The sequence below is a fragment of the Malus domestica genome, chromosome 05, assembly GCF_042453785.1.
Source record: "Malus domestica chromosome 05, GDT2T_hap1".
NCBI lineage: Eukaryota > Viridiplantae > Streptophyta > Magnoliopsida > Rosales > Rosaceae > Malus > Malus domestica.
Window position 1 is genome coordinate 43,483,544 of NC_091665.1, and position 24,912 is coordinate 43,508,455.

At 39.5% G+C, this 24,912-nt stretch overlaps 3 protein-coding genes across 12 annotated transcripts; all 3 read right to left on the reverse strand.

Moving 5' to 3' along the window:
• Window positions 1-2,166: 2,166 nt before the first annotated feature.
• Window positions 2,167-4,351, reverse strand: LOC103434767 (epoxide hydrolase 2-like). Its single transcript, XM_008373119.4, has 5 exons — window positions 4,129-4,351; window positions 3,799-4,013; window positions 3,068-3,235; window positions 2,741-2,976; window positions 2,167-2,598 (listed from the first exon to the last, which is right to left on the reverse strand). Exons 1-5 carry the CDS (start codon window positions 4,196-4,198, stop codon window positions 2,352-2,354), a joined length of 936 nt encoding a protein of 311 aa, XP_008371341.2. The 5' UTR covers window positions 4,199-4,351; the 3' UTR covers window positions 2,167-2,351.
• A 947-nt stretch (window positions 4,352-5,298) lies between these two features.
• On the reverse strand, window positions 5,299-10,081 carry LOC139195819 (disease resistance protein RUN1-like). Of its 2 annotated transcripts, none has more exons than XM_070821503.1 (5): window positions 9,076-10,081; window positions 7,617-8,706; window positions 7,215-7,493; window positions 6,281-7,117; window positions 5,299-6,159 (listed from the first exon to the last, which is right to left on the reverse strand). In XM_070821503.1, the coding sequence occupies exons 1-5, from the start codon at window positions 9,876-9,878 to the stop codon at window positions 5,503-5,505; spliced, it is 3,666 nt and encodes a 1,221-aa protein (XP_070677604.1). In that variant the 5' UTR covers window positions 9,879-10,081; the 3' UTR covers window positions 5,299-5,502. The 2 variants fall into 2 exon arrangements, with proteins under 2 accessions (XP_070677604.1, XP_070677603.1); XM_070821502.1 differs by having other exon boundaries at window positions 7,215-7,496; window positions 9,076-10,059.
• A 1,786-nt stretch (window positions 10,082-11,867) lies between these two features.
• LOC103408843 (TMV resistance protein N-like) lies at window positions 11,868-24,413 on the reverse strand. 9 transcript variants are annotated; one of them, XM_070821495.1, is made up of 17 exons: window positions 23,695-24,413; window positions 21,713-23,326; window positions 20,254-21,343; window positions 19,853-20,134; window positions 18,911-19,747; window positions 18,117-18,813; window positions 17,858-17,971; window positions 17,039-17,553; window positions 16,802-16,917; window positions 16,563-16,677; window positions 16,122-16,183; window positions 14,919-15,062; window positions 14,777-14,827; window positions 14,313-14,410; window positions 13,369-13,520; window positions 12,595-12,675; window positions 11,868-12,178 (listed from the first exon to the last, which is right to left on the reverse strand). In XM_070821495.1, the coding sequence occupies exons 1-6, from the start codon at window positions 24,411-24,413 to the stop codon at window positions 18,154-18,156; spliced, it is 5,202 nt and encodes a 1,733-aa protein (XP_070677596.1). In that variant the 3' UTR covers window positions 11,868-12,178; window positions 12,595-12,675; window positions 13,369-13,520; window positions 14,313-14,410; window positions 14,777-14,827; window positions 14,919-15,062; window positions 16,122-16,183; window positions 16,563-16,677; window positions 16,802-16,917; window positions 17,039-17,553; window positions 17,858-17,971; window positions 18,117-18,153. The 9 variants fall into 9 exon arrangements, with proteins under 9 accessions (XP_070677596.1, XP_070677599.1, XP_070677601.1 ...); XM_070821498.1 differs by having other exon boundaries at window positions 12,595-12,678; XM_070821500.1 differs by having other exon boundaries at window positions 17,858-18,813; window positions 19,853-20,131.
• Window positions 24,414-24,912: the final 499 nt, after the last annotated feature.

A 24,912-nucleotide genomic window follows, 5' to 3' on the forward strand; every position in this document is an offset into this window, starting at 1 on the left:
AGGGCGTAAGAGAGCCATTGATCCAGCTTAGGATCATTTGATCATGCTGCACCCAGGTTGTGTATGCTGGGTTGAGAGCATCCGCACCAGGAAGATGTTTGGGTGGGCATACGATGGACCCATCAACATATCCCATCAGGTTACGACTCTTGAGGATTGGTAGGATCTGAGCCAACCACAGAGGATAGTTGGTTCGATCCAGTTTGATGTTGACAACTGTGGTCATGGATGAGAAAGGGTTCAGGGCAGGGTTTGAAAGAGAGGTGGTGAAGGGTGCAGTGGTGGAGGATGCAGCGCCGTTTGCGTTATCAGCCATGGAAAAAAAAATATCAGGATCTAAGTCGTTAGACTGCTAGGGCTCGTATACCATGTAAAACTTAACAACTCTTAGGGTTTCACGTCAATTGCATGCCTTCACAAAGAGAGGCTGCATGTATTTATAGTCACATTCAGATTACATCAGGGATTGAAATCCCTATTTACAAGGCTGTTTCAAAGCCAAAAGTACAACAGAAACTACAAAACGTATTACAGAAAACAACTAAATTCGAAAGGAAGTTTGAACTAAGCTAACTCTTCTTGGATAAGAGTTTAGGTTGATCACAACCTCCTGAATTTGAGGAAACCACCACCAGACGCGGACTTGGTCTAACAGTTGCTTCTACTACTCATGGCCCTTACTACCAAAAATTCTCAGCTCCCGCCGGCATCATCACAAGATTACTTCAAAATCAACAGCCTCCCTGACGAGTTGTTGGTTGAAATCCTTTGTCGACTCTCATGCAACAAGTTGGTTTCACAATGCAAATTCTTGTGCAAGCGGTGGTTCCTCCTCCTCTCCAATCCTGACATTGTTGGCCGTTTTGTATGTCTCCAAAAGGATAAGAAAAATCCCAGTACCTGCGGTATGCTGTTTTCACTGTTTTTCGCACAAAAAGATCGCGTCGCCGCATTTTTTACACCGAGTTCCCAATTCCCGGAATCTTTAAGAAGTAGGTTATCTACTATGAGTTTCATCCCTTCTTTTGATCCAAAATGTGGTTGGATGAAGGATGTATTATCCGTGTACAATGACCTAGTTTTATGCTACTGGGGATATTCGCCTAATGACTCGAGCATTTACTACATCATTTGCAATCCATACACCAGCCACTGGGTTGCTCTACCTCCTGCCCCAGCATGGCATGATATTCTACCAGCGGAATTGATTTGCGATCCCTACTATAAGTTTCCGGAAGATGATAACAAATCTTGTGAACAAAATAATATCGTTAACGCTGAGTATAGGTGCAAGGTTGTGCGATTTCATTTATATTTGCCAGATCCCTTTCGATGCAAAATGGACATGTTCTCTTCTGAGACCGGTGTATGGAAAGAGCTGGTTGTAGTATCCCCACGAGAATTCGGTGTCTACTGCAATGACTCCTTTCCTCGTGCGGGTTTTCCTTGCAAAGGAAAGTTGTACTGGGCAGGCACTGGTGGCGTTATGGGGTTGGATCCGTTGGCGTACAACGACAATAACTCTAGTAGTGCTTGTGATGGTCGTGAAGTTTTTGATAAATGTTATTTCGTCTTGATGAGGTTAAGCTGCCTGTACACCTTGACAAGTTCTTATGTGAGAGTCGAGGCATGTTATGCCTCGTAGCGTTTCAGCACATTTACGAAGATGTTCGTATCTGGGAGATGAAAGGAGATGTTGAGGATGGCTGTTGTTTCACTATTAGACAGGGGGTTTGCTTATTGCCAAGGATGGAACGATCTGGTCTGTGGCGTCAGTTGTACGATGAAGGAGAGGCCACGAGATTGTTGCCTTTGGACTCGTTTGATGAGGATATCATGTATCTACAGTCAAGTAGATCGATTTTCATGACATTTGTGCAAGGAAGATACTGAAAATTACAGACGGAGAGGTGATACGTGTTTTACCATTTGCGCTCCCATGGTGGCCGACACCAGTCCCTAAAATGGTACCACCACCAGAAGCCATCAGTTCCTAGTATTTTTATTTTTTTGGGGCAAGATATCAATTCATACCATGAACGTCTTGACAGACCTAATTTATTTCCGTTTCACTTCTTTGATATTAATGTTTATGATTCTGAGTAATGTTTGTAGATTAATTTCGTGTACATTGTCGCTTGAAATAACCGTATTTGAATCATATGATGGCATTGCCAAATTGTATGTATTATTTGAAAGAGAAACATTACATGCCACAACAGAATTACAAAGTTTGCCTTCTGCATAAGATTCGTCACCGCTACACTATTGGCAGTTTCATATCACATGCTTATTTCCAAGGGACAAATCTCACTTCGTCACTGGCAATCTTCGAGCAAAGCATTAGCGTTTCAAATATGCTTTCCGAGGAAGGTGAGGATCAGCTGATTGACCTCTTCAGGCGACTGTTCTTGAACAAAATGCGTTCCTTCGGGAAGAAATACAATCTCCAAATCAGGGACAAACTCTTTGATCTTTCCACTGTTTATGTAATCCTCTATCCCTGGAAATTTGTTAACATAATCCTTGCCTCCCATTATAAAAAGCGCCGGAGCTTTAACTATTGGATCTGCTACATCGGACTCTTCTCTAATTGCCCTATCGATGTGTAAAAAGAGTTCAACGGTCATTAACGAGTATGTGCTTACAACTTGGTCAAATATTGCTAGGGGTGATCGTTCTGTCTACATTAACAGTTCGAGTATGTAACAGTATGAAACCACTTGGTCAACTACATTACCTGTATGGAACTTGCAGCGCAGTTCGGAAACCCGATTTCTCATACAAAGCTCCATATGCGGCAAGATCTTCCTCACAGAACCAAGGGGGAAGAGGCGTAGATGGATCCACTAGGTCCATGATCTCCTGGTCTTCTGCAGCTATTGGTATTTCGCTTCTGGAAAAAAGGATGTAAACATTCCGAACAACCGTTTTCGCATCGAGGCGCCCAAAATCAGCCTCTGCACGTCCAGGTTCCTGTAACATAGGCAACAGTTAGTTGCAAACTCGCAAGAAATTCATGCTTGCAATAGTATTGAACATATAACAAGACCAGGTAAATGCACACCTGCCATCTTGAAATGTAGAAACCTTCTGGGAGGTAGTTGCCCGTTTTACGAGGGCCTGGTGGCATGATTGGCAATCCCATTGTTACAACGCCTACGACCCTCTCGGGGTGCAGAAGAGAAAATAATGTCGCCACCCCAACTCCAAAATCTTTTGCAATTAGGAAAACCTATGCAAATTTGAATACAATTTCCAAAGCCTTAAATCCTCATAGCCATTAACATCAGAAAGTGTTCATCCAAAAGTTGAATACAATTACCAACTAGCTCTCAAGTTTAGTGATATTTCGAAGAGAAATGCAAAGGGGACTCTTATCAAAAGTGGGCTCTCCATAGACTCTTTGCACCTCATGTTTTTTGCACAATGTTTTATAGTGTTGGCATAAGAATTGACGTTAAACTGTAAGGTGCTACGGTCTATAGAGAGTCCCACCTTTGAGAGAGTCCTCTTAGCATTTCTCTACTTCGAATCCGCACTCCGATTATCCAAATGAATTAATTTTCTTTTAATCAAATTAGTACTAATGACAAGAAAAACTTCAGGGATGCCAAAACAAAAGGAAAAAGGAGACTTGTATTTTATTCACCATATGTACCAACCTAAACAAACTGGAGATTCCAAGAAATATCTATGGAGTTAAAGGAATTTTTTTTTTGTTAATTTAAGCAAGTTAATTAATTGGAATTAATAATAATTAAGGAGAAAAATCCGATGATTCTTTCCAATAAGTACCTTGGGAATAGCAAGGGAATCGAGAATTCCAAGGATGTCACTGGCGAGGTCACGGTACGAGGTCTTCTCGGATTGGGGAGGAGGGTCGGATAGTCCGTATCCGCGGTAGTCGGGAGCGATGGCCCGGAAGCCGGCGTTGGCCGCCGCAACCATCTGGTGCCGCCACGAGTACCAAATTTCCGGGAAACCGTGCAGGAACACAACCACATTGGAACCTATGATAAACAAAAAAAGACGGCGATCGATCGATTATGGTTGTGTTCGGTTGTGTTAAGAATAATAAATACGCTACGGTGCCGGACGAGGAATTGGGGAGGCAAATAATCTGACCTGTTCCGATGTCGGCGACGTGGAGCTTCAGGCCTTGTACGGTTATGTACTTGTGCTGGATTTGCTCCATTTCAGGTGGTTTTTCAGACGACAATCACAAAGTGTACGAAAAAGATAGAGAGAGAGAGAGAGAGAGAGATCACTTCTGGTTCCGACAAGACAATGTTTGGACTTGCCAAAAATTGAAGCAGCTAGCATCAAATAGGAGGGCATTTACGTCCATAACCCAAGTTACATTTTTATTTTACTATTTATAATTACTAGTCATTTTTATGTTGTTTTCCTTGGGGCTTCTCCTTATAATTTTTGTTTCGTTTCAGAAAAATGATATTCTGACTCATATTTTAATTCTAATTAGATATTGTAGCTCGTATATCTAATTAAAATATTTAATAACTTGTGTGCCCTTGAAAATGTTTGACAGTCTCATTCTGTTTCTTAAAACTTCTTTTGATTCAGTTTACTTATTTTTTAAAATGTGTAAATGTGCTTTATTTTATCGTATATCGTTAGCTTCATTAAGTTTTTTATCAATGTCGCTTATGATGACATGTCAAAAAAGAGGACCTTTTTGTCTTTCCCCTTTTTGTCTGTCCTTTTAGTTGTGGTGTCCTTCCATGCCCTCTTATTTTGTACGGTCACGGTTAAATCACGTCAACATTTTATATTAATTTTTTAATAGAGATAATAAGACAAAAATAATAAAAATATAAAATATTGACGTGACTTAACCGTGACCGTACAAATAAAAGAGCATGGAAGGGCACCACAACTAGGACAACTAGGAGGGCAGACAATCTGCCTCCCTCTCTCACACTGATTTCTATCTCTTGATGGTATTGATTTTTGGCTAAATAATCTTTAAAAAATATGAGTTTTCATCTTTTTTTAATAATTTATGGTTCTCATCTCCCTCCGTGAGTGAGTGGGTAATGTTTAACTCGTACGAAAAACAGCTTCAATATTCAATTACTACTACTCCATTGCATGATTTTAATTTTAAACCGCAAATTCTTAACTAAAAGTTTTAATGACATTACTGTTCGTTTGTTCAAAAGTTTTTTTGGTTAATGTTTTTCATACAAGCAATACTGGGGAGGAGAAATTAAACACACGGCTCGGGATGTAGGTAAATCAAGTGCCCCCAGCTCTGAGCAACTCCATCCTGAATGATCAAATATGAGCTTGTACTTCAATTCCTTTTTTTTTCCTTAAAACAAACCTTTAAAAGTGCATTAATAAGGAAAATCAAACCAACACAGAAACAAGAAAGTTCAAACAGAGAGAACATGTTAAAAACAGATCAAGCAGGAAGTTTCCTAACCAAAAAGACAAACTGTATCTGCAAACTAGCTGATTAAACCAGGAAGTTTCCTAGCTTACATGGTCATCGTGGTCGTCGTCATCATCTTGGTTGTCATCACCCTCGTCATTAGTATCATCGTCGTCGTCATCCTCACTATCATCCTCATCATCATTTTCATAATCCTCATGAAAATCTTCATCATTTTCGGTGGGAATTTCTTCTAAGGCCCTACCGTAAGGGATAGGATAGTAACGATAGTACAAACGACCTTCGAAAGTCTTGTCACACACTAAACGTACCCCTGTTTTCTTCACCATGAACTCACTACGTAAACGTACCCCTGTTTTCTTCACCATGAACTGATCACTACGTAGAATCTTTGCAATAACGAGGACCAAATCGCCTTCTTCGAAATTGAACTTATCTTCCCATAACGGTATATGCCCCAGCCAAAGGTACTCTCCACCGCAAGCTGGTGGGCTCATTAGGTCGACAAAAAAACTAGTACGCTTGGTGTGATTAATAACACAAATGAAACAAGAACCAAAAAACACGCTGTCGACATCAATAAAAGAACGATAAGCCATGCACACAGCCAACGCTTTTGGATTACGACCAATTTCCTTAGGCACTTCGAAAGAGACTTGGGCACCCTCGTTGACATGATTGAACCAAGTGGGTATTTGTCCTCCTGCAAGAGTTATGTGTCCACGTCCTGTCCATCCCTATACCATGTTGAACAAGATTTGTGTAAGCAATACAAGTATAACGCACATATTTGACAAATAGGGGTTTTTTTTTTTGTTTTGGGGGGGGGGGGGGGAGGGATGATCAGAGAAAGGGAACCTGTAGCGTGCTATCCTTAAGAAGGTAATCTGTGAGATTGTTGTGTACTGGCATATGAAGTATGAGGCCTGAGTTTAACGCGCTATCCAAGCCTGGAAACTCAATGAGTTTGGGGGAAGAGAGAACCATGTGCGCCGACATACCTGAAAAATCTGGCATTCTTTCTACTACAGGGCATTTGTATATGTCCAGGAGATACAAACTTTGTGGTAAATCTGGGATCTCAACAAGGTTTCTGCAACCATTCAATAATAGTTGACCAAGCTTGGAGATGCCACTGAGGCTTGGAAGGCTATGAAAATCATTGCAGCTTAGATTTAAGTTCACTAAACAAGGTAGACCACTCCCAAAATCATTAGGCACTTCCATGAAATTGCTCTTTTCCAAATTTAATTCTGTTAAAGAGCGTAAGCCCCGTAAGGAAGGTAGCTGCAAAAAACACTTCAAGCAACTCAAAGATAAGCGCTCGAGCTTCTCCAGTCGTACGATGGAAGGTGGTAGTACTTTTATGGCCGTCCCATCTACAAGAAGAGTGATCAATGATGCCATTTTTCCCAAGTGCTCAGACAAGATTTGGAATCTTGAACAACCATGAAGAACAAGAGTTTTGACAGATTTCGACTTGTAGAAACTCCTCGGGAGAGCCTTAAGCGTTTCACAGTCTTTCAAATTCACCAACACAAGACTCTTGAGATCTCCAATGGACTTGTGAACCTTAGCCAACCTCTTACAGTCTTTAAGTATCAATTTCTCAAGATTTGGGAGTTTTGAAAAGTCTGGCGATTGTGTTAGATCATGGGAATGGCTGAGATTCAGAATCTTCAACTTTTCAAGCAACTGTTAGGAAAAACCATATTAAAATAATAAATAAAAATCCAAAAAGAAGACAAAGAAAGCATAATTCCTAATTTGGTTCAGGTTACATCGTACGTACCCCAGAATCCTCACAAAGAACTTGTTTGAGGTTGCTATACCGCATGTCGATAGCGACTATGTTTGGTTGACACAGGTCTTTCGGTATGAACTCCAATGGGAATCCATGATAGCACAACCATCTTAATTTTTTGGAAAGACATCGGTATCCCCCAGTGAGCCGAACATACTTGAGTTGGAGCAATCTGAGGCTCTTCATATTTGTAAATGCCTCAGTGCTGAAACTAATCTCTTCAACACTTGGCAAATCCAACACCAGCCCTTCAATTTTTTCAGTTCCCTGCTAACCAAAACAAGGGACTAAATAAGAAAGGTTTGCATGCAAAATAGTTCGATTACTTACATATGATTCTCTTCTATTCCTTACGCATTTAACATAAAGTTTGATTGGAAAAGTGCTTACAGATTTGTCTATCAATACAGCTTTTACATCTTCAGGATGCCACAATCTACTCCGTTCTCTTGGGAATTTAAAATTTTCTGCACGCACGATATCTCTGCCCATATCCCGAAGCAAATCATGCATCATTATCTTGTTTTTTGTATTAACAGTTACAAGGCACCGGTCAAGGAGGACCTTGATTCCTGCTGTTGCATAAAATCCACAACCATCCAAGATTTGCATGACATCATCCTTATCCATTCCGATAAAGAAACAAGATATATCGCGGAATATCTCCCTCTCATAGTCATCATTCAACCCTTTGTAACTTATTTTCAACTGTTCCTGAATGTTATCAAGAGGAATTTCTTTCAATTTATCTAATGTACTTTTCCAATCTCCTATGCTTTGGTTGAACAAGTTAGAACCTAAAACTTGAAGAGCCAATGGCACTCCTCCACAATAATTGACAACTTCTCTTGCGAGCTCAAGATATTGAATAGGACAACAACTACTTCTGAAAGCATGCCAACTTAGGAGCTCAAGAGCTTCTTCTCTTTTCATTTCTATCGCCGGATATACCATATCAACTGCGAATTCTTTTAGCACATGTTCGTTTCTTGTTGTGATGATAATTCTGCTCCCCGGGCCAAAAGAGTGGCGATTTCTAGCTAATTCGTGTAGCTGCTTCACATCGTCTACATCATCAAATATGACAAGTACCTTTAAGCGTCGAAATCTTTCCCCTACCAAGGCGGTCCCTGCAGCAACACTGCTTACTTTTGTCTTGGTGGTTTGCAAGATATCATAAAGAAGTTGTTTTTGCAATTTTTCTAGTTTCTTTTCCCTCACTTTTTCAAGGAAACTTTTACCTTGAAACCTGTCAGAAAATTGATTATAAACGGCTTTAGCAAGCGTTGTTTTACCTATTCCACCCATGCCCAAAATTCCAATCACCCGAACATCATCTGAATCTCCGATGCATAAATAATTACTGATATCTTGCACTCGAGAATCTATTCCGACTTGGTAGGGCGCTACGTCTAAGTATGTGTTGTTCAGCTTACTAGTGACTTCCTCAGTAATCATCCTGATAAACTTTGCTTCATGCCTGACATTAGTCAAGTTGAGAAGCAAAACGAAGATTGTTATACAACTACACGACGAAATTGAACTAATACACAAAGTTACTTATCACGACGAGAGATTTTATTTAAGACAATTTTCTTTGAGGTGTTGTGTTTAAACTTATCAAACATCAATTAAAAATTCAAATTACAAACACAAACAAACAAAACCAGTATCCCTTCTCTCTGCAGCCATTCGCGGGCGGCTCCCCTGCTGTGATTAGTGTAAGCTTAACAGTTGAAGCTTTATTGTATGATTTTATTAAAAGAGGTCTAAGAAATCGCATGCTTGCAAATTAATGAGCAAAGGTACGTTAAAGCCTAAATTCATAAGAGAAGAAATTAGTAAGTACCCGTCCAAAGTGTTTTGGAGATCCCAGCCAGACAAATTCGAAGCTTTAGTAAGAGCAGTTCTCCACCTCTCTACCTTACAACTCTCTACCTTCTTTTCATCTATATGGTTCAGAAACGATTGTCCAAAACTGCCAGTCTGTTTCCTGACATGCGAAGGATCAACGTCATAGAATATTGACAAAACTAACTGCCCCAGCGTTCTTCTACACTCCATGATCTTAACCAGCTCCTCGAGGCACCAGCTGGAGTTCGCATACTGTCTAGAGAAGACTATGACAGAGATCTTAGAACCTTGGATTGCCCGCTCAAATGCGGTTGTTAATTCTTCTCCCCTTTTTAGTTCTTCGTCGTCAAGAAAAGCATTGATTCCGGCCTTTGTTAATGCTTCATAGAGGTGGCCTGTGAAGTTTTTACGTGTGTCTTCACCTCTGAAGCTTATGAACACATCGTAGAGCGAACCTTTTGAGAAGGAGGACGAGGACAAGGAGGCGGAGGAGGACGATGAGGATGAGGATGAGGGCGAGGAGGTGGAGGAGGACGATGAGGATGAGGATGAGGATGAGGGCGAGGAGGCGGAGGATGAGGATGAGGATGAGGATGCGGGCGAGGACGAGGTGGACGACGAGGCTTTATCGGGGACAGAGATATTCATTTGGCGAAAGACGAGGCCGAGGGAGCAGAGGAGGAAGATGAGGACATCAAGGACAAGACCGGAATTGCGAGCCGCGAAGTGGTAGGACACTAACACCAGCACCAGAGTTAACAGCTTCCCTAAGCTCGACCAGGGATCCATTTCCTTCATTTTCTTTAGGCAAATTGAAGGTTTTTGGCGATATTGATTTTCTTTCTTCTGCAGGACTTCACTACAAGAGTTAATTTGAAAGTGCCCCAAAAATCCCGGATTATGACAACCTCTACCAGTCTTCCTTGTCAATTTTTTAATTCAACTTGCAACTTTCGTAGAGAGTGCCAAATGCATATTTGCAGGGCTCTCACTTTCAGTATGGCTAAATATCAAGGAAAAATATATATTTATATACAATTTGGTATAAAATAATCGAAGTTGTTGTGGAAAATGGCATCAAGGACGTTTCGATTGGTAGTTTAATTAGTGGCCTTATCTTTGACTATTGTTACCATCCGTAGTAGTTGAAGAATGACTGACATATGATCAACCACTTCGGATTTACTTGTGCTCTTACTTCATAACGTTGAAAATTCAAACTGCATCAAAAGAACGGATCGATTGGCTTTAAATGTTTATTTTTTCACAATCAATATTACTTATTTTTAAGCTAAATTAAGAGAATAGAAGGATTTTAATTTAGATCGAACTTAAGTTAAATAAAAATTATCTATCCACTAGGACAATCCACCACTTTACATATCAAACCTTGTACCAAACCCCTCCTAGACCACTCTTCCATATGCCCCCAGACCCACAGAAGTGTTTTAGGCTAAACTAGTAAATTGGAATGCGCGATGTTGTGGGACTTGAATGCACTAGCCTTAACTACATGAATAAAATGAGAAACTTCCATGTTTTGTCCAAGTTGAAGGCTACCAAGACTTCCCTACTAGCACTACAACAAATATGAGCACTGCACACAATAAATTATATGTGCCCTTTGAGGTCAAAGAGCACCAACATATGTGCCCCATAGACCAATAGCCTTTAATCAATTGAAAATTTTAATGTATGCCTCTCCTTTTTTATGAGGAATGCTAACGATCTCTTAAATTATTTTTAGCACAATATTTTATAATATTATCGCAGAAATTAACATTAAAGTGTGTAGTGACATAGAGTTTATGGAGTGTCCCACTTTGAGAGAGAGAGTCTCCTTAGCATTTCTCTTCGAATTTACTTCAACTTATTTCCTAATGCTTGTTTGGATGATGAGAAAGTAAAGGAGGAGAGAAATTTTCAGATTTTAGTTTTGTGTTCCAATTTTTATATGGATACTAGGCCAATTGGGTGAAAAAAGTAGAATTTTATTTTAATAAAATCATATATATTTTAAAATACAATAGAAACTTACATGAAAGGGAGAGGCTTTGGCAGTAAAATAGGGAACATATCTTAGATTCCTGTTGAAGCTGTTTACTTAAATGTTCTGGAATCGGAATATAAATTAACCAGGAAAAAATTCAACATAATCATGAATGAACAAAGGAATAGATGAGTGTTCGGTGTTGGTAAGATAAGTAGCTTGGTTTTTATATACCATTCAACCAAGCTGATTACAAAAGATGTTGCAAAACAAACAATTACAAAAAATTGAAATTGAACCATCACAAACAAATCCACTCAACTGGGAATCAAAATTTGTAACTAAACCATCACAAAGAATTGCAGATTTCCAGGTTGGCGTGGCAAAACAAAGAACAATATCTTAAGTCAGCACACTTATACATAAGGAAGAAACAACTGTATTTCGTTTCTTGTATCCACCATGACCTAGCACCACATGGATAAGGTTTCATCCAAACAAAGGATCCTTTAAAATTAGATAAAACCACTCCTAATGCTCCCAACCATAAATAAGAACATACTTTAAAAAAGTCTATCACATGTCCATTGGCAAGCCAAGATGTCACCCACTGAGTTTTCTGGTGACAAAATCACTAGCAAGTAACTATTCGTATAGGACCTTGAATATCTATCACATCATTCTCTAGTGCTTATCAAGAGTGTTTTCTATTAGCACGTTTACGAATTCTCTAGTATGTTCATCAAAAAGTAAATAAATTCTCTGTTATATATTTTTTCAGTAATCGTACTTGGTGGTGAATCAAACAATGTTTACTGATGCATTCAGTCTAAGGATAGATAATAATCCACCAATGGAGAAGGTTGTGCTTTATCTCCGTCACAAAATCAATTGCACAAAATCCATAGTTTTTTACGGAATTTCAAAACCAAACTAATCTCTAAAGATGAAATTGTCATGTAAACATGTTTAACACAGATTTCTCAATTATCAACACTACTCTTTCTAAATTATTAAAAACATAAAAATCAAAGTCAATTGGGCGTATAATTATACACCTCATAATGTCAAGCAAGCAACCAACTTCTGCCTCCAACGACCCAAAATTCTGAAAATTCCCAAAATAGTAAATCAATCAGCAATTCAGAGCTTTTCAAATAATACCACTTTCTTGCTGCAACCGATAGAAATTTCTATACATTTTTTTAGATGAATTTGCTAAAAAGCAATTTGCTGGCCTTTTCAAATTATTAACGATGGAATTCCAATGCCTTAACCATGTATACACCAATATGGCACAAAAACCCTTAATCATTGATTGCAGGATGTCGAACAGAAAATCTTCTCATTTTTGTTTTCTCACTAACTGATCAAAACATGCAAGCAAAAATAAACTTGAACACTATAAACTCACAATAAACCAAACCAGCTGTTGAATGCGTTGAAATAAAGCAGCAGAGAAATTGATGCACAACCAGAGATTAAAAATTGATGCACTATAAACTCACTCATGGAAACCTTTACCTGTGCTTTTCTTTTACATGCTCCTTCTGCATGAACCACTAAAGTGCTTATTTTTCCTTTCCGATTTAGAAATATGCAAGTCTGCTACAGAAAAAAGAGAGAATTGAATTACACATATTCCAAAAATGGATATGCATCTTCTGAACAACTACTGCTTCTTAATGGCCCAACTACGGAACTACCAAAATTCAGAGCATAAAGTACTGCGGAGTACAAATCTAACGGTTAAAAATCAGAAAAACAATTAAAGAAAAAAACTTAACAGACCTAAATTTATATACATGTGAAGTCCATATTAAATTGAGTATCTCGTATGCATTCAGAAGTAGCATCTCAAAGCAATAAAATGTCTAAATCTTATCCTTTTTTTCTCAAATTTCTGTTCAAGGGAAACCCCATCTAAATTTAAGGTAAAAGATTTGACAAACTCAAAAAATGTAAAATTACGAAATTATCCGACACTTTTTCTTAAAATCACAGAATAAACATTTTTCATCATCGTCACAATCATTTTGGGGAACCAAATCTTAAGAAATATAAGAATCACCCTATTTGCTTCACTTCTTCATAAGGGATAATCTTATATAAAACAACTCGAAACGTATTCAAGGTAGAGCAAGCTAAGGATTTAGAAGATAAAGATCTTTTTTTAGCAACATCTAATTTAAGCATTAGTCTACACTGCATGAATACAATATATAACACTACCAAACAAAGGAGTTGATGTGGAGAATGAAACACATACAGACCAATTAACAGAATAGAATCATTTACCCTTCCCTACACCATGTAAGGTGCTTATGGGTTGCCAAAGAGCAGAAAATGTGATTCCAATGCTACACAAATGCACCATACTCCCAGCCATCCACATCATGAACCATCATCGCCAAATTCTTGAATGGGACCTGTGCAACTTCCCAAGCTTTCTGCTCAAACACAAAGAAACCATGAGATGATGAGATCACATAAATCCAAACCACTAAGAAATCAGGTTATACTGTATTTTATAATTATTTGCAGAGTCGAACTCAGAAATCAGATTATGCAAAACCCCAAAAATTAACAATTAATTTCTTTGATCCTAATTACAAAATGTATTGGCATGTGAAGTGGGATCCCAAAATATAGTTTGAGAACTATATTTGGAATCCTGAGATCATGCACCAACACAGTCACAGATTACTAAGTGCTTTAATCGAAACACAAAATAACCACCAAACATCAAAATTCCAAAAACCTAAAACACAAAGCAAAAAGTTACAGAAAAATTAATATTTAGCAAAATCAAACGAACGAACAATGTATACAAATTCCTTTTCCTAGCTTCTTGCACATTCTAACTCTGTGGGAACCATACACAATTTTTTTTTTCTTTTACAAAATTTATTAAGCATTAAATTAATAGAACATTTACAATTATAGTGTTACTCTATGGTGCAATTATAAATTACAGTGGAAATGTAAACTTGCAATTCAAGTCTATGCACCCGGTCGAATTTAAAATGTTTACATATGAATCGTCTACAGTTAAGTTGTTAAACTCTAATTCCACCAAAACGAACTCTACAGTTCCTTATGGGATCAAATGAAAGCTGTATATGAAATCTATGTTAGTCTAGTATTATAACTTTTAACCATATTGATGATGTTGAGTGAATAATTAAAACGAAGAGTAAACAGTCATACAACAAATTAACAATGCCATGCAGAAAACTTACTCGTTGGACAACTCAACCCTGTATTCCATCTCCTTATCAACCATACCGAAAATGTGCACAAATGTTTAAATCCAAATTCAGGTCTTTCCAAAACCCGCCTGAATTATTTGAAAACACAAATTTAGAACAATAACTCAAAACCAAAGAAGAGAATATTCATTACTCAAAGTAAAAATTAACCATCTCGTTGCTTCCAATCTCTCAGGAAATGCCTAGGTTTAACTTTCACTAATGTCAAAACACCGCCATCATTGACCAATTAGACAAATAAGACCCAGTTCCATTACACCCAAACTGACAGAACACCCAAATTCCCAACACCCATTGAGCAATCTAACCATTAACTTCCAAAAACTTTCCCCAAAATCCAATCTTGGGCATGCATTAAATCTAATCTAAAACTTGAATTTGTTTTTGCAGAAAAAAGTAGAAACTTTGGAATAATGAAGCAAAACGGCACTTACCTGTTCCTTGTCCAAAAAAGTAGGCGCATTGTTAGGGGCGGCCATTAGAACCTGAAAAATTCCCAAACTAATTTACACAGATTTCCTTCAAAACCAAAACCAAAATAGAATGAATTAGTAGAGAGGGTTTAACTAATCTTACTCAGCAGGATGGAATCGAACATGCTGAGACTGGTAGCTATAGATGCAAAGGGGAACCTGCAAAATCGTGGAACTAATCTCACCCTCAAGTGTACCAAAATCATGGAAGATGGCCAAGATGTCTTCGTCCCTGTGTAAATGGAACCTGCAAAATAAACCAACCAACCAAAAAAAATGATAAATGATAACCTCAGAAACCCTGACGCACAAAATTGCAGAAGCAGGGCACAAATTAGCATAAAACATATACTCTCTGTAAACAAGCCTCTTCACACCAATCAGAACCCAAACCCAAACAAAACCCCAAATCAATTACAAAAAAATAGGACAAAAGGGCCCAGCCTGTCTCTCTCTCATCCTCCCCTTCCCTTCCATTCCTCTGCCTTCCTAACTCCAACCCTAAATCTCTCTTTCACCCATTCTGTTCGGTTTTTCTCTCACCCTAATCTCCATTTCTGCAAATCACCTACCTCTCTCTCTGACTGTATACTCCCTACCTCTCAAAGCCAATCCAATCCCTCATGAGAACCCATAACCTGATGTAACTAAAAACTTTACCCAAAATATAAACAAAATCTCCTTCTCCCTATCCCTCTCCCCAAAAGCCAATCCAATCCCTCATGAGAACCCATAACATGATGTAATTATAAATTTTACACAAAATTACAAAAAACAAAATCTCTCTCTCTCTCTCTCTCTCTCTCTCTCTCTCTCTCTCTCACTCTCAAAATATACCCAAAAGCTAGAAACTAAAACCTAATCACCCAAATCCCCTAATCCTTATCCAAAAACATAATCAGTCATGTATACCACATACTGAATCAGATGTGGAAACTCAAATCAAACGCGTCCCAAGCGCCTAAAGTTTCAAAATATCAATCATTTGTCAAGCCTAAAGTTGAAAAATTACAATCCTTTCTTTTCTAACTCTATCAAAAGATTCGAAATACCAGAAAGCAAATAATTGTACTAAAAATAAAGTAAAGTCGGTATAAATTCAAATTAACTTAGCAAAAATCAACAGAGCTACCAATCAAAATAGCTATTTTGTAACTACACATACTGTTTATAGTGCTATGCAAAATTATATTTGAATGAGGGCCCTTACTATTGAATTGAAAGATGGATGTTCTTTTTTTAAATTAGGCCGACCTCACCAATCAAAATTACAGTGCTATGCAAAACAAATATTCGTAATCTATACCAGCTCTAGCCTGCTTCGACCCGTTGGATTTGAAAGGAAAATAGGCAATATAGTAATTTGCCCTGCAAAATCATACGGAAAAATCCATGAGCATGTTGGACAAATCAGAGATATATGGATGCGCAAATACACAGAGACCACAACCAGATTCATCAGAAGCATGGATGAATCTACATGGAAGCACTTGATAATTTTGCTCTTATTCTCTCAGCCACATATACAGTTCTTCGCTTTACCTACGGTTACTGGACCAGAAATACAAAACAAAATCGGTGTGCTTTACTTTGTGAGGTTTGATTTGTAGAGGACCGGAGCTGGGTTTGGTTTTGGCTTGAGGCAGTGGGAGAGGAGTTTCCACCAGAATATTCATTTCAACAGAAAGCGCAGAAATTACATATAAGAGAAACTAAAAAATTGAAGAAACAGAGGTAAGAACACTACCAAATCCGGGCCCACCAGGTCATGCGCTACCACTGCAGTGTAATCTGCTTCTCTGAGACCCATTTGTTCCATAAAATCCGACGCTTTTGAGCTTCAAGAAACCCATAGCCCCCAACTGGTCCAATCCACAAAAAAAAATCATAAACCAAGCAAAAAATTAAAGAAATCTCATACCTTCCATAAAAATCAAAGCGAAAACCAGAGAAGCTACAGTCGTGAGGATATGAAGAGATTGATACCTTACCGGACGTTGGGGGTAGCCCAAGTTGACCGAAATCGACGAAACCTTGCTCGATTTCATCGTTGTATGGCAAACTTATGGCGAATTGAAGCTTGATGAGAAGAAGCGGAGGAACTGCGAGAGAGAGAGAGAGAGAGAATTCGAGAGCTAAACAACAAAATTTCAATGACGGTAACTTTTAACGAAGCAAATGGCAAACCAAACAATAAACAATGAATTTAAAACAGTGCATTACCTGTTGAATCAGAGGAAAAAACTGAAAACCCCTACCCTCCCATACCTCCCTCTGCCATTCTCTCCTCAACAACCTTGTGCGGTAACCCATTAACCCCAAAAAATGCACACAGCCATGCTTTCTCCTCTCTCTCTCTCCCCCTGTCCATCTCTCTCTCTAAAATTGGAGAAAATCCCATAGGTCCTGGCAGAAGACCTAGCTAAATCTCTCTCTCACTCAGTCGAAGCCCGTAGCTCCCATCTCTCTCCAATCTGTCAGTCCCTCTGTCCCCCTCCTCTCCTCCCCCCAACAACCCTCTGACCGATGCATCAGCCACCTTGCACTTCCTTGGCCATATCATCTGGTGGATCTTGAAGAATTACATAGCTTGGGGTATCATCTTGAGGACCCATATCATCTGGATCAGACCAAGGCCCTCCTCCGTACATATTGCTCCACTCTTCGTCTGGAGGGCGGAGTTCTAACTCTTGGAGTGACAGACCAGCAGCATCTGCACCTCTAGGCCGGGGCATATTCTGTATAGCCCATCCGAAAAAGAGATTGTAACTATGAGATTTCAGATTGTGATTGACACCAAAAATTAACTAAAACTACTGTATAGAATTTTTAGCAACCAGTTAACAAGAAAGTTAATCCTCTTTGACAGAATAAAGTTGCAGGCGTTGAGTTTTAGCGGCATTATTAACAAGAGCAGAAACCATGCAACTCCATCATCATGCATGAGTGGTATTTTAGGAAGTACAACTAGACCTGCATGTGAGGTCCTATTTGTCATGAAAAAATGATTGACACTGATGATGAAAGGTCAAAGGGACTAACTTTTGATGATAGAAAGGGTTCCTGGCAAGAAAGCAGCGAATAGAAGCAAACAGTTGGGTGCCGAGTCCCGGAGAATGATGGGAGGAGATATGCGTTGACGTTTACAGTTGGCGACTACATGAGAAGAAGAGGGCTTCTCTGAACATATTAAAAACCTTAAATGCATTTATAAGTTAAATTAAACCACCACAGAAACAAGAAAGTTCAAAAAGAGAGAACATATTAAAAACAGATCAAAGGCATGCAAAAAAATACAGACTGTATCTGCAAACTAGATGATTAAACCAGAAAGTTTCCTAGCTTAGTCGTCTTGGTTTGTCATCATGGTTGTCATCATCGTCATCATTAGCATCACCGTCTTGGTCCTCCTCATCATCATCTTCATCATCGTCTTGGTCCTCCTCCTCATCATCATCATCCTCATCGTCATTGTCATCATCCTCATCAAAATCATCATCTTCATAATCCTCATCAGAATCATCAACTTCGGTAGAAATTTTTTCCAAGGCCCGTTTGTAAGGGATAGAATAGTAAAAAAAGGACCACCCTTCGAAAGTCGTAAGTTTGTTGCATAGTAAACGTACCCCTATTTTTACCACAGTATCTGGAAATTTTGCAATAACATGGACCAAATCGCCTTCTTCCAAATTGAACTCAGTTTCCAACAACGATATATTTCCCAGGCAAAGGTACTCTTGTTTGACAATATCATTTCTTATACTGACATAAAAACTAGTACCCTTGGTGTGATTAATAACATAAATATCATAATACCCCCAAGGATCAGACGAGCTGTCATCACGAGCAACACAAGCCAGGCACACAGCCAATGCTTTTGCATTACAACCAATTTCCTTAGGCACTTCAAAAGAGACTTGGGTACCCTCGTTGACATGATTGAACCAAGTGGGAATTTGTCTTCCTACAAGTCTCATGTATCCATCTCCTGTCCATCCCTATACCATGTTGAACAAGATTTGTGTGAGTAATACATGCATAACACACATATGCGAGGGAAGGAGGAGAGGGGGTGCTGTGGAAGAGAGAGAGAACCTGTAGCGTGCTATCCTTAAGAAGGAAATCCATGACATTGTTGTGTGTTAACATATCAAGTCTGAGGCCCGAGTTTAACGCACTCTCCAAGCCTGGAAACTCAATGAGTTTGGGGGAACCGAGATACACGATTGTCGACATGCCTGAAAAATCTGACATTCTTTCTAATGCAGAGCAGTCCTTCATCTCCAAGATACCCAAACTTTTTGGTAAATCTGTGATCTCGACAAGGTTTCTGCAACTATCCAAGCGTAGTTCAATAAGCATGGACAGGTCACCGAGGCTTGGAAGGCTCCGAAAATTATTGTTGCCTAGAAATAAGTACTCTAAACAAGGTAGACTACTCCCAATATCATTAGGCACTTCCATTAAATTGCAGTGTCTCAAAGATAACTCTGTTAAAGAGCCTAAGCCTCGTAAGGAAGGTAGCTGCAAAGGACACTTCAAGTAACTCAAAGATAGGCACTCGAGCTTCTCCAGTCGTACGATGGAAGGTGGTACTTTTTTTATGGCCGTCCCATCAGCAAAAAGAGTGACCAATGATGCCATTTTTCCCAAGTGCTCAGACAAGCTTCGGAATCTTGAACAACCATCGAGAACAAGAGTTTTGACAGATTTCGACTTGTAGAAATTCCTCGGGAGAGCCTTAAGCGTTTCGCAGTCTTTCAAATTCACCAACACAAGACTCTTGAGATCTCCGATGGACTTGTGAACTTTAGCCAACCTCTTACAGTCTTTGAGTATCAATTTCTCAAGATTTGGGAATTTTGAAAAGTCTGGCGATTGTGTTAAATCGTGGGAGTGGCTGAGATTCAGAATCTTCAACTTACCAAGCAACTGTTACGAAAAATCAAATTTAAATAAAAAATTTAAATCCAAAAAGAAGATACAGAGAGCATAAAAATAATTCATAATTTTGTTCAGGTTACGCATTGTACTTACCCCAGAATACTCACAAAGAACTTGTTTGAGGCTGCTGTACCGCATGTCGATAGCGACTATGTTTGGTTGACATAGTTCTATAGGTATGAACTCCAATGGGAATCCATGCCAGCACAACCATCTTAATTTTTTGGAAAGACATTGGTATCCCCCAGCAAGCCGAACGTAGTTTAGTTGGAGCAATCTCAGTCCCTTCATATTTCTAAATGCCTCAGTACTGAAACTAGTCTCTTCAAGGCTCAGCATGTTCAAAGCCAGACCACCAATTTTTTCAGTTCCCTGCTATCCGAAAAACAGACTCTAAATAAGAGAAGGCTTTGCATGAAAAAAAGTTCGATTACTTATACTTCTCTTTCATTACGTACACGTTTAACATAAAGTTCAATTGGGAAAGTACTTACAGATTTGTCTATCAACACAGCATTTACATCTTCAGGATGCCACAATCTACTTCGTTCTCCAGCGAAATCAGGATTTTCTGCATGCACGATATCTCTGCCCATATCGCGAAGCAAATCATGCATCATCATCTTGTTTTTGCCATTAATAGTTACAAGGCACCGATCAAGGAGGACCTTGATTCCTGCTGTTGCATAAAGGCCACAACCATCCAAGATTTGTATGACATCATTCTTGTCCATTCCGATAAAAAAACAAGCTATATCAAGGAATATCCCCCTCTCGTAATCATCATTTAGCCCGTCGTAGCTTATTTTCAGCTGTGCCTGAATTTTTCCAGGAGGAATTATTTTCAATTTATCCAATATACTTTTCCATTCTACTACACTTCCTTCGAAAAGAGTAGATCCTAAAATTTGAAGAGCCAACGGCAGTCCTCCACAGTAATTGACAACTTCTTTTGCAAGCTCGAGATATTTACTAGGACAACAACTACTTCTGAAAGCATGCCAACTTAGGAGCTCAAGAGCTTCTTTTCGATCCATTCTTTTTGCCGGAAATATCATATCAACTGCTAATTGTTTCAGTATATGTTTGTTTCTTGTTGTGATGATAATTCTGCTCCCCGGGCCAAAAGAGTGGCGATTTCCAGCTAATTCGTGTAGCTGCTTCACATCGTCTACATCATCAAATATGACAAGTACCTTTAAGCATTGAAATCTTTCCCCTACCAAGGCGGTCCCTGCAGCAACACTGCTTACCTTTGTCTTGGTCGTTTGCAAGATATCAAAAAGAAGTTGTTTTTGCAATTTTTCTAGTTTCTTTTCCCTCACTTTTTCAAGGAAACTTTTACCTTCAAACATTTCATAAAATTTGTTATAAATGGCTTTTGCAATCGTTGTTTTACCTATTCCACCCATACCTGTAATTCCAATCACGCGAACATCATCCGAACATCCGATGCCTAAACATTTACTGATATCTAGCACTCGAGAATCTATTCCGACTGGGTAGGGCGCTACGTCTAAATATTTGTTGTTCAGCTTCGTAGTGACTTCATTAGTAATCATCCTGATAAACTTTGCTTCATGCCTGGCATTAGTGAAGTTGAGAAGCAAAACGAAGATTGTTATACAACTACAAGACGAAATTGAACTAATACACAAAATTATTTATCATGATTAGAGATTTTAATTAAGACAATTTTCTTTGAGGTGTTGTGCTTAAACTTAGCAGACATCAATTAAACTTAAAATTAAATAAGAAACACAAACAAACAAAACCAACATCCCCACCGCAGGCATTCGCCGGCGGCTTCCCAGCTGTGACTAGTGTAGCCTTAACAGTTTAAGCTTTATTGTATGATTTTATTAAAAGAGGTCTAAGAAATCGCATGCTTCCAAATTAATAAGCAAAGGTACGTTAAAGCCTTAATTCATAAGAAAAGAAATTAGTAAGTACCCGTCCAAAGTGTTTCTGAGATCCCAGCCAGACAAATTCGAAGCTTCATTAAGAGCGGTTCTCCACCTCTCTAACTTCCACCTCTCTACCTTCTTTTCATCTGTATGTTTCAGAAACGATTGTGCAAAACTACCATTCTGTTTCCTGACATGGGAAGGATCAACGTCATAGAATATTGGCAAAACTAATTGCCCTAGCGTTCTTCTACATTCCATGATCTTAACCAGCTCCTCGAGACACCAACTGGAGTCCGCGTACCATTTTGAGAAGACGATGATAGAGATCCTAGAACCCTGGATTGCCCGCACAAGTTCGGTAGTTATATCTTCTCCTCTTCTTAGTTCTTCGTCGTCAATAAAGGCGTTGATTCCGGCCTTTGTCAATGCTTCGTGGAGGTGGCCCGTGAAGTTTTTACGTGTGTCTTCGCCTCTGAAGCTTATGAACACTTCGTAAAGCGAGCCTTTTGAGGAGGACGATGACGAGGAGGCAGAGGAGAACGATGAGGATGAGGATGAGGGCAAGGAGGTGGAGGAGGCAGAGGAGGAAGATGAGGATGAGGGTGAGGGCGAGGAGGCGGAGAAGGACGATGAGGATGAGGGCAAGGAGGAGGACGAGGACGAGGCTTTATCGGGGATGGAGATATTCATTTGGCGAAAGACGAGGCCGAGGGAGCAGAGGAGGAAGATGAGGACATCAAAGACAAGACTGGAATTGCGAGCCACAAAGTGGTAGGGCACTAACACCAGCACCAGAGTTAACAACTTCCCTAAGCTCAACCAAGATATATCGCGGAATATCTCCCTCTCGTAGTCATCATTCAACCCTTTGTAACTTATTTTCAGCTGTTCCTGAATGTTATCAAGAGGAATTTCTTTCAATTTATCCAATGTACTTTTCCAATCTCCTATGCTTCGGTTGAACAGGTTAGAACCTAAAACTTGAAGAGCCAATGGCACTCCTCCACAGTAATTGACAACTTCTCTTGCAAGCTCAAGATATTGACTAGGACAACAACTACTTCTGAAAGCATGCCAATTTAGGAGCTCAAGAGCTTCTTCTCGTTTCATTTCTATCGCCGGATATACCATATCAACTGCAAATTCTTTTAACACATGTTCGTTTCTTGTTGTGATGATAATTCTGCTCCCCGAGCCAAAAGAATGGCGATTTCTAACTAATTCCTGTAGCTGCTTCACATCGTCTACATCATCAAATATGAAAAGTACCTTTAAGCGTCGAAATCTTTCCCCTACCAAGGCGGTCCCTGCAGCAACACTGCTTACTTTTGTCTTGGTGGTTTGCAAGATATCAAAAAGAAGTTGTTTTTGCAATTTTTCTAGTTTCTTTTCCCTCACTTTTTCAAGGAAACTTTTACCTCGAAACTTGTCAGAAAATTGATTATAAATGGCTTTAGCAAGCGTTGTTTTACCTATTCCACCCATGCCCAAAATTCCAATCACCCGAACATCATCTGAATCTCCGATGCATAAATAATTACTAATATCTTGCACTCGAGAATCTATTCCGACTTGGTAGGGCGCTACGTCTAAGTATGTGTTGTTCAGCTTCCTAGTGACTTCCTCAGTAATCATCCTGATAAACTTGGCTTCATGCCTGGCATTAGTCAAGTTGAGAAGCAAAACGAAGATTATTATACAACTACAAGACGAAATTGAACTAATACACAAAATTACTTATTATGACTAGAGATTTTATTTAAGACAATCTTCTTTGAGGTGTTGTGTTTAAACTTAGCAAACATCAATTAAAAATTCAAATTAGAAACACAAACAAACAAAACCAGCATCTCTTCCCTCTGCAGCCATTCGACGGCGGCTCTCCTGCTGTGTTAGTGTAAGCTTAACAGTTGAAGCTTTATTGTATGATTTTATTAAAAGAGGTTTAAGAAATCTCATGCTTCCAAATTAATAAGAAAAGGCACGTTAAAGCCTAAATTCATAAGAGAAGAAATTAGTAAGTACCCGCCCAAAGTGTTTTGGAGATCCCAGCCAGACAAATTCGAAGCTTCAGTAAGAGCAGTTCTCCACCTCTCTTCCTTCCATCTCGCTACCTTCTTTTCATCTATATGTTTCAGAAACAATTGTCCAAAACTGTCAATCTGCTTCCTGACATGCGAAGGATCAATGTCATAGAATGCCGGCAAAACTAATTGCCCCAGCGTTCTTCTACACTCCATGATCTTAACCAGCTCCTCGAGGCACCAGCTGGAGTTCGCATATTGTCTAGAGAAGACGATGATAGAGATCTTGGAACCTTGGATTGCCCGCTCAAATGCGGTTGTTAATTCTTCTCCCCTTTTTAGTTCTTCGTCGTCAATAAAAGCATTGATTCCAGCCTTTGTTAATGCTTCATAGAGGTGGCCCGTGAAGTTTTTACGTGTGTCTTCGCCTCTGAAGCTTATGAACACGTCGTAGAGCGAACCTTTTGAGAAGGAGGACGAGGACAAGGAGGCGGAGGTGGACGATGAGGATGAGGATCCGGGTGAGGAGGAGGAGGACGACGAGGCTTTATTGGGGACTGAGGCATTCACTTGGTGAAAGACGAGGCCGAGGGAGCAGAGGAGGAAGATGAGGACATCAAAGACAAGACCGGAATTGCGAGCCGCAAAGTGGTAGGACACCAACACCAGCACCAAAGTTAACAGCTTCCCTAAGCTCGACCAGGTATCCATTTCCTTCATTTTCTTTAGGCAAATTGAAGGTTTTTGGAGAGGATCCTCTCCGGACCCAAACCCACCGGAGCCTCCGGATCTTCCTCCTTCTTCCTTCTTCTCTGCAGATTTCCTTCTTCCTTCTTCTCTGCAGATTTGGTTCTGCTTCTTCTTCAATTCTTCTTCTTCAATTATGCATCTTCTTCTTCACTTCCTTCTTCCTTCTTTGTTTGTGTATCGGAAAACTTTCTTCTTCAATTATGCATCTTCTGCATCTTCTCCGACAACCAGCTCCGAGGAAGTCACGACGCCGGCTTCGGGAAAGCACGACGCCGGCTCCGGGAAAGCCCAAGATGCCGACGAAGACGGATCCGGATGCTCCGGTGGGTTTGGGTCCGGAGAGGATCCTCTCCCAAGGTTTTTGGCGATATTGATTTTCTTTCCGTTCTGCCGGAACTACTTTCTTCTTCTTATGATTAATAAACCCGTCAGCCCATGAGGCTGGGCCCCATTTCCCTCAGCCTTTTCC

Coding starts and splice junctions, on each gene's coding strand:
- LOC103408843 (XM_070821495.1), bottom strand. CDS start 24,413: ATGAAGGAAATGGATACCTGGTCGAGCTTAGGGAAGCTGTTAACTTTG. Junction 21,344..21,712: donor CTCAGAAACACTTTGGACGG/GTACTTACTAAT, acceptor CACTAATGCCAG/GCATGAAGCAAAGTTTATCA. Junction 20,135..20,253: donor CTGTGTTGATAGACAAATCT/GTAAGTACTTTC, acceptor TTTTTCGGATAG/CAGGGAACTGAAAAAATTGG.
- LOC139195819 (XM_070821502.1), bottom strand. CDS start 9,878: ATGAAGGAAATGGATCCCTGGTCGAGCTTAGGGAAGCTGTTAACTCTG. Junction 7,497..7,616: donor CTGTATTGATAGACAAATCT/GTAAGCACTTTT, acceptor TGTTTTGGTTAG/CAGGGAACTGAAAAAATTGA. Junction 7,118..7,214: donor TTCTTTGTGAGGATTCTGGG/GTACGTACGATG, acceptor TTTTCCTAACAG/TTGCTTGAAAAGTTGAAGAT.
- LOC103434767 (XM_008373119.4), bottom strand. CDS start 4,198: ATGGAGCAAATCCAGCACAAGTACATAACCGTACAAGGCCTGAAGCTC. Junction 3,236..3,798: donor ATTCCCTTGCTATTCCCAAG/GTACTTATTGGA, acceptor AAATTTGCATAG/GTTTTCCTAATTGCAAAAGA. Junction 2,599..2,740: donor GCGCTGCAAGTTCCATACAG/GTAATGTAGTTG, acceptor ACACATCGATAG/GGCAATTAGAGAAGAGTCCG.